Genomic DNA, 9012 nt, shown 5'->3' with positions numbered 1-9012 from the left:
TTTATCTTAGGGCATGTAACTCCTTGCATCTTCTCACCCTCAAGTTGTTTGGTGTAATGCCTACCAGTCCACTGTTGTTTGATCCTCTCAAACATTGATAGGATTGGCAATTCTCTTGCTTCTAGGATGTACCTGCAAGCAAGACACAATGGGAACCATAGGTGAAACAGGACAAACTAGGAAGGGAATCATTAGTATCTGAAGGTAAAAAGTAGAATGTTTCTTACTTGTTGAAGACCTCACATAGGTTGTTCAGCAAAATATCACACTTTGGTATGTCACTCTGGAATGCCCTGACCCAAGTCTCTAGTTCTAATTCTTTCAACCACTTGTATGCATCCTCATTGAGTTCCTTCATCTCATTCATGTACTGCTCATATTTGATTGTTGTTGTGCTTCTTGCAATCTTCCACAGCTAGTTCTTCAGTGCATCACCTTTGTACAGCTGCTGGAAATTCTTCCACACATGCCTGACACAGAACCTATGTTCTGATTCTGGAAACACATCATTCACAGCATTGATAAGCCCCTTTTGTTTGTCAGACATAATGGTCCATGGTGAGGTGTTGATGATACCAAGATCCCTCTTAAGCCTCTCAAGAAACCAAACCCAGTTTGGCATGTCTTCCACTTCCACAACACCAATGGCAATAGGGAAAATACAATTATTAGGATCTATGCCAACTGCAACAAGTAACTGACCCCTATATCTAGTTTTTATATGACACCCATCTATGAAAATCACAGGCCTGCATCCTTGAAGGAAACCTCTTTTACAAGCATCCAGACACATGTATGCTTTGTTGAACCAAGCTTTGTCATCAAGTGCCAGGAAAAATGAACTACCTGGGTTGCTTCTCCTTATCTCATTTCCATAATCCCACAGCAACTTGTATTCTCCTTCTTCATCACCATGAATTATCTTCATGGCCAACCTCCTTGCCCTTTGTAGCTTAGTCCTACTTGGTGTCATATGCCATTCTTTCTGTACAACTCTTGAGAAGTTCCTCAAGTTCATGTCCTGATCTGCCCGGAAACTCTCAAGATATTTCCTTGCAAGAAATGGTGTAGTAAATGCTTTGATCTTCCATTTCTTGCAACATGTATGCTCTTCCACATACTTCTTGACCATGAAGCATTTAGTCCTACTGTCATATGATGCCCATAAATACCAAGTGCAATCCTCATCACATACTGCCTTTACTCTCTTCTTGTCATTCACTGGCAACTTCACATCCACTCTGTTTTTGCAGCTATACTCCTTTATAGCTTTCCTTAACAATTCAACATTCTCAAATACTTGACCCACATGAAACTTTGGACAATGCAGGTACTCCTTTCTGAAAGCTCTAAACTTGGTCTGAGTTTCATCATCTGAATCGGGTGCCCACAAGTCCTCACCTTCTGATTCATAATCAGACATGACTTCATCTTTTGCTTGAGGACCTTGTTTGACCTATCCTGCATGTCCCCCTTGCACCTTATCCTTTGACTGCACTGGCTCATCTTCATCCACATTGTCTGCATAAAGATCATCATCCCCATCACTGATCTCAAAATCACTATCAAACATATCAGCTGGATCAAAATCACTGTCATCTGAGTCACTGTTTGATGCTGACAACACCTCTTTCCTTCCCCTCTTGGCTCTTCTATCTCTGTCTTCCTCCCTCTCCACTCCATTATTCTCCGCATCTGCTCCACTAGCATCCAATTGTACTCTGCCTGACTCATGCTGATGTGGCTCAATAGTACTCTCTTGCTGCACATGATCCAAATTGTCTGACTGAATGTTCTCTGTCCTTCTTGCAAAGATAAATGGATTTCCATCATCAAATTCAACTTCTGGATAAACTATTTGCATTGGAATAGGATCTTCTTTTTCTCTATGTGATGGACTACTGCTGGATGCAGGATTGGTAGTACTTTGTTCTTTGGAAGGGCTGAACACTGGTGGCAGATGTGCTCTTTGATTATTGACTAGATCATCAACATCCTTGTTAGAATGCAAACTGTCATCATGGTCTAGATAAATATCAAAGAAATGATGGCCTATTGACAGAAATACCATCATTTGATCAGTATCTGCCTCACTCCTAATCTGTCTCAAAGAATTGCTGGTGATGTCAAGGATGGGAATTCGATAGTATGCTTTTATCCTTCCAGTCATCTCCCATCCTATCTCCTCTACCATATGCTCCACCATGATTGGAGACCATGTTACCCTATCAACTTGATCATACCACACTTCATGTCCATTGACATAACTTCTGTTGCTTCCTTGACCCATGAAAAAAAACCCATGATGAAATAGCACTGAAAATTTGTCACTACGTGCTCCTGTTACAAAAAAGCACACAAATTGAATATAGCCACCAATAACTGTAACAAACTTGACAAAAATTGAACCTTTTATGTGAACCTTAAACCCTACAACAAACCCCCAATTCTTCCTCGAAAACCCTAGCACACATTCTGAACCCAAGTACACGAGCGACTACACAATTCAGGACAAATTATGTACACCAATGAATAACAAACGTAATTGCATGTGGAATCAAACCTATATTCCACTTTTCAAACCGTGGCAAAAACCCTACCATAAACCCCCAAATTGGTTAGCAAAACCCTAGATTTTCTTCCAATGCGGGCAAGTTCAACAGAAAACTTAGACAAACTGAATCAAATCTCTACATAACTCATTTTGATGTCAAATAGACCATAATTTTGCACTTACTATACTGGGGGGCAGGGGCTCCATCGGGGCGACGAATTGCAGCCATGGCGGCGCCGCCTTGCCTTCAGCACGGTCGCGAGACCCTCCTCCGCGGCCGATCCTTCTGAGCCGACACCGAAAATCACCGCCGACCCCTACGCCGGCGATCAACTGCTCCCTCCTCGGCCGCGTTGTCGCCTCCACCCACCAAAACGACAAGACAGGGGAAGCGGAGAGACAGGGGAAGTGGAGCGGTGGGAGGGCGACCGGAGATTGAAACAAAGAGAGAAGTTTTTTTTTTCTAAATTGGCCACCGCTTCGCTTCTCCAAACGACACGTGGTGCGGGGTCTGGTCAACAGGTGGTCAGCCGGCGGCGTACCGGCTTAGTACGGGGAACAGTGACCGTATAATCATGTCCCATCGTACAAAGTGACCGTAGTGACCGTATTTCTAAGTACGGTGACCAAACTGAGCTCGCGGCGCAAGTTCAAGTACCTGTAATGCATTTTACTCTAACTGGAAATGGACCAATAAATCTGGGTGCCAACTTTCCACGAGTCTGGAATCTCTTGACTCCTTTCATAGGAGTGACTCGGAGGTATACGTGTTCTCCGGGTTCAAAACTGATCTGTCGGTGCTTTGCATCATAATAACTCTTATGTCGAGATTTGGCCAATTGTAATCTGTCTCTGATTTCCTTGGCTTGTTTCTCAGCTTTCATCATGAGATCTGTTCCGAAAATGCGGCTATATCCAGTTTGAGACCAATTTAAAGGAGTGCGGCACTTACGGCCATACAAAGCCTTTCGCTTCTTTCCCGGCTCCGGGCACTCTTTCCAATTTTTCAACAGCTTGTCTATTTCCTCGCCGCTCCTCGTACGCTGGCGTCTTCGGGGTTCGGTTTCACCATCGAACAGATCCTTGTGTTTTCTCCATGGGTCATCGTCGTGAAGCCACCTTCGATGTCCCATGAACACCGTCTTCGAAGACCCGGGATCTCTATCTAGCTGGCGATACGTTGTGTCATCCATGCACCTGACGCATCCAGAAAATCCGTGGACCACCTGCCCCCGCGAGATATCCGTAACCGAGATAGTCGTGCACCGTCGTGAGCAGTGCAACTCTCATAGGGAAATATTCTTTCTCTGCGGCGTCCCACGTATTGGCTGGCGTTTTCCACAGCGTGTCTAGCTCCTTTTTCAGCAGCCCCAGATACAGATTGATGTCGTTCCCTGGTTGTTTCGGCCCTTCAATTAGCATACTCATGTGAATGTACTTCCTCTTCATGCAACCAGGGAGAAGGTTGTACATCCACACAAACACAGGCCAGGTGCTATGTGTGCTTCTCTGGCTGGCAAACGGATTGACTCCATCGGTGCTCGCGCCCAGCACGATGTTCCTTGGATTGTCCCCAAATTCTGGGTGTTCGAAGTTCAACGCTTGCCACTGGCTCGCATCCTTAGGGTGACTCAGCGTCTTGTCTCTTTTATTTATCTCTGGATTATTTCAGTCATCTTCTCGCTTCTTCTCCTCCCTATCTGCGTGCCAACGCAGGAGCTTTGCTAGCTTAGGGTCCGCGAAATACCGCTGCAGACGAGGAGTGATCGGAAAGTACCACACCACTTTTCGAGGAGCTTTCTTCCTCTTCTTGTATCGAGTGACACCGCACACCGGACATATGGTAGACTCCGCGTGCTCGTCTCGATAAATGATGCAATTGTTCATGCACACATGGTATTTCACGTGCGGTAAATCCAGAGGACACACGATTTTCTTCGCCTCCTCGAAACTGGTCGGGCAGTTGATCCCCTTGGGAAGACGTTCGTGCCAGAATGACATGTTCTCGTCGAAGCATGTGTTGGTCATTTTGTGTTTTACCTTCATCTCCAGAGCCATGAGCGTTACTTTCAGGCGGGTATCCTCGGGCCTGCATCCTTCATACAATGGAGTAACCGCATCTATCTCCAGTTGATCCAGCTTGGCTTTCTCTCGGGCGGCAGCTCTTGCGTTATCCGTGTGCTTGAGAAGCAGTTCTTGAATATGAGGGTCCTGCACCCATCCCATCGATGGTCCATCGTCGTCTGCTCCGGCATCTTCATCTTCATGATCATGCCCATCGTCTTGATCTTCCTCATCATCATGTCCGGCATCTTCTACATGATGACTGTGTACTGCATCACCGTCGTGATCATGTCCTGGAGATTCTTTGTCTTCTCGCCCGCCCTCGTCGCGGTGGTTGTCTTGCTGCCCTTCCTCATTTCTTGCCTGGCCCCCATGGACGACTTCATAGTCATCTTCATCACCTTGCCACCGATAGCCATCCATGAAACCATGCAAGAGCAGGTGGTCCCGCACCTGTCCGGAATCCGGGTCTGCAATAAGGCTCTTCAGCTTGCATCTTCGACACGGACATCTTATCTCCGTCTCGTTCTTTTGAAGCATCTCGGCCTTCGCGGAGCTCAAAAACCTATTCACGATGCCTTCGGTCATCGTGCGGACCATGGTCGCCTGCGGGGTAGAGCAAAATGATATTTTAGAACCAAGAAAAAATTTGGCATGACTTTGCCTAAATATAGGACCAAAAAGAATGCATAGTGCCAAATTCTCGCTGAAACGGAAATGAATCAACATTCCGGCAAAATATTGGCAACTATCGCATTTCAAATACCGGTACCTGCAAACACAAACATATATGCTACACCACAAACATATGCAACACCACAAACATATGTAGATCTAGCTAGGCCATAAAAAGTGCATGTGCACGTTGTTGGAGGGAGAAAAAACTAGATCTACAACATAAAGAAAGCTTTCCCCTTACTTACCTATCAAAAAAAGGTAATTTAACCACTTAATTTGGCTGAATCTATGGTGCAAATGAGGTGAGGAGGAGGAGGCAGCCGAGACAAGCATAGAGGAGGTGGAGAGAATGAAGTGGGGAAAGTGAGTGTGGTAGGTGGCTGTCCAAAATATCTAGCTGGTCTCAGGTTACTAATGGCGCACCACCTAAACCCTGGTTACTAATGGCGCACCAGTTACGTGGTGCGCCATTACTAGTTTTGCAAAAAAAAATTGTTAGTAGTGGCGCACCGTGGTTGTGGTGTGCCATTACTAGTTTGAACTAGTAATGGCGCACTTTACACAGGTGCGCCATTACTAGTTTGGAAAAAAAGTAAAAAAAGTTGTTAGTAGTGGCGCACAGAGCGTGTGGTGCGCCATTACTAGTTAAAACTAGTAATGGCGCATTGTGCCCTGGTGCGCCATTAATAGTTTTGGAAAAAAAATTGCTAGTAATGGCGCACCGTGTGTCTGGTGCGCCATTAGTAATGTGGACACTAATGGCGCACCTGTATCTGGTGCGCCACTGCTATATAGTAGTGGCGCACCACATACATGGTGCGCCATTAGTGTCCATATTAGCTATAGCCCTTTTCCTAGTAGTGTAGTTTTGAAGGTTACCACACTTTGGTTTGGACTCAGACGCAGTAGAATAGATTTCAACTGCCTAGTAAGTTTCTGATCAGTAACTTTGAGAGCTTACTGAGGTCAAACTACTGGGAGTTGGGAGCTGGGCTTTGGAGGTTAGCAATCATCTACTAAGGTGATGATGCATAAGAAAAATCAGCCACAATGGAACAAGTAAATTGGTAGTTGCTGTAGAAACCACCATTTCTGTCCAGAACAGAAAATATTTTCTGTAGCAAAAATATTCCAAAAAGTGATGAAATATTTTTGCTCAGGAAGGTGCCCTAGGGTTCAAAGAATATTTTTGAATTTTCTCAGATTTTGTGGGCAAGAAAACTTGGGGTTGCTTTGGAGCACATTGAGCTAGCTAGGGTTTAAGAGTGGGAAATGAATATTTTTCATTTAAGAAAAATATTCCAAATATTATTTTGAGGTGAACCAGAGAGGGAATGATAGTTAGAGAGGGAAATGAGGCACTTGGGTGAAAGTCAAGGGGTACCCAAGTGTTTAAGTCCATATGAAAAGATTCAAAACTCCAAATTTCAAAATCAAACCAACTGAAAATCAGGCAAATAGAAAAGGGCAAAAACCAGGCTGTCACAGAGACTCTTTGTTATTTGGTTGCAGGGTTGCTTGAGAGAGACCATCTTCATCCTACGCCTCCCATGGATTGATAAACCTTAGGTCATCGACTTGAGGGAAATTTGATACTGTCCTACAAACCTCTGCACTTGGAGGCCCAACAACGTCTACAAGAAGAAGGTTGCGTAGTAGACATCATGGGCCAACTGGGCCTTCTGCGGGCCTGAATCCTGGCCCAACAGGCTAGTTGAGTTTCTAGTCATATTCAGGCCGTGGTGGCCCAATAGGCGGCATTTTTTTCCAGTTTTTTGTTTTTTTTGCTTTATTTATTTTCTTTTGTTTCCACTTACAGCTAAATGCTTACAGTTTTTCAATGATTCTTTTTTCTTTTAGGTCACAAAAATTATAAACTTTCTGTTAGGGCCATTAGTTTTCAAATTTGAATTGTTTAAATTTCAATTCTTTGAAATTTATGTGAATCACTAGTTTGTGAATAACTTTACTATAAAAAAAGATTTTTGAGTGATTCTTTGTCCTGCTATTTAATATTACTGTTTTTATCATTATATTCATTTGGTAATTTTTAGGTTATTTTAAATGTCTGTTCTATTCAAAAACATATTTTGTTATTTTAGTTTGCTATTAAAGTTTCTACTAAAAAATCTTTATGAAAATTCTTTTTGCTATCATTAGTACATCGACATGCTATAGAAACGGTTTTTAACCCCTTTCTGCGATGACATTTGGAACCGTCACCAAGTGAGTGTTGGCGATAGGAGATAGGTCCTCCTGGCTCACTGGCTGGGGCAAAATGAGCTCGTGTGTGATCTGGCGGGGCATCGAAACACAATTGTTTCCGTTCGTATGTACATCCCACAGAGTGAATCCCAGAAAATCATTTCCGTTCGTATGTATATCACACGTAGTTCTTTATGTGGAAACGTTTGTGCAAGGTGGCCTAACGCAAACAGTTCACTGCCGGAAAATGTGTGTGATTGTTAGTTGATCGAACACGCCTACTTTCTAGAAACCGTGCGGGTTGTTTGAGTTCATCGCCCACGGTGCTGTCTGAGTAACCGTCTGCAATAGAAAACCGCAATAAGCAGGGTAATTAGCCTATTATTGATAATGCATGTACTAATTAAATTGATATTTCTTATAAAACACACCAGATATTTCATATCCGTATAACAGCAACCAGGATTCCATAATCGAATTACATCAGATAGCTTCGGCACTCAGTTACGCCATTACACAATAGCACCAAGTTTCACATGCAACATCAAAAACCTTTGGAAAGTAGCATCATACATGGTAAATAGACAGATGAATCTCATCTGGGAAACCGCAGAATCGGAACGCAAATATTGAGCCTTCAGTGATGTTGAATGTCCTTGCAACTTTAGGCCAGTGGCTATGGATAATTGCCCGCCCAACCTTCGTCCTCTTCAGCAAGACTTCAATATTGTACCATGGGTGTTGAATGAATACCTTCCTCGCCTCTTGACCAAGCAGGTGATTTGAGAGGTAATCATCGGTGAACTGCTTTGAAAAGTACTTAAAACAAGGATATGCATAAATCGTTGTTATAAATTTTGAAATCGCGCAAGGGGTAAAAACAAGGTAAAAGAGTTAGTCCCATCCTATAGTTGACTGATGTCTTCTTCATTGTGCAAACAAAGATCTTGCTGTTATTCGTCGCAAGTTTCTTCATCCTAACAATCTTTCTGAGTTTCTTGACTTGACTGATATTCATGGACATCTCGTTTCCCCATATGCAAAATGGGTCGAACAGTGGGTCTAAGCCTCTGACAGCAGGACCTACATGTGCAAGACCAAATTGTAAGAAACCTAAATATTAGACGGATTCCTGCAACTGCACAATTATGTGCTATTAGCCAAAGGACCATGCTTGAACAAACCTCGATGGTAAACCGCAGTGTCTCCCATTGTTTCCCTGCAACATACATAAGGAAGATCTTGATCAGGTTAACTGAGAGTTGCCATACTATCAGTAGAATATGTATTGAGTACAGCCAAATTCGATTTATTTCACATGCATACCAATACAAAATTGTACCCACAGCAAATGAAAATCAAATTGCAGTACTGAACCAAACAGTTAAATGGACAACGGACCAAATGAACCAAAATAGTTAACTGTGCACGACATTGCAGAATAGAAACATGTACTAGAAGATAAGACAGTTAACAAAACACAGAATGCTTGAGAACAGTACTACGAAATG

The 9012-nt window shown here is 43.3% G+C and overlaps 1 protein-coding gene across 1 annotated transcript; it reads right to left on the bottom strand.

Moving 5' to 3' along the window:
- Positions 1 to 415: 415 nt before the first annotated feature.
- Positions 416 to 1423, bottom strand: LOC109747859 (uncharacterized). Its single transcript, XM_020306904.1, has one exon. It carries the CDS (start codon positions 1421 to 1423, stop codon positions 416 to 418), a length of 1008 nt encoding a protein of 335 aa, XP_020162493.1.
- Positions 1424 to 9012: the final 7589 nt, after the last annotated feature.

Source organism: Aegilops tauschii, chromosome 2 (genome assembly GCF_002575655.3).
Source record: "Aegilops tauschii subsp. strangulata cultivar AL8/78 chromosome 2, Aet v6.0, whole genome shotgun sequence".
NCBI lineage: Eukaryota > Viridiplantae > Streptophyta > Magnoliopsida > Poales > Poaceae > Aegilops > Aegilops tauschii.
Note: the sequence above shows the minus strand (reverse complement) of the source record. Positions and strands in the feature narration are given on the sequence as shown.

Bases quoted from the DNA above. Each gene is read 5' to 3' on its own strand.
- LOC109747859 (XM_020306904.1), bottom strand. From the start codon at position 1,423: ATGTCTGATTATGAATCAGAAGGTGAGGACTTGTGGGCACCCGATTCA.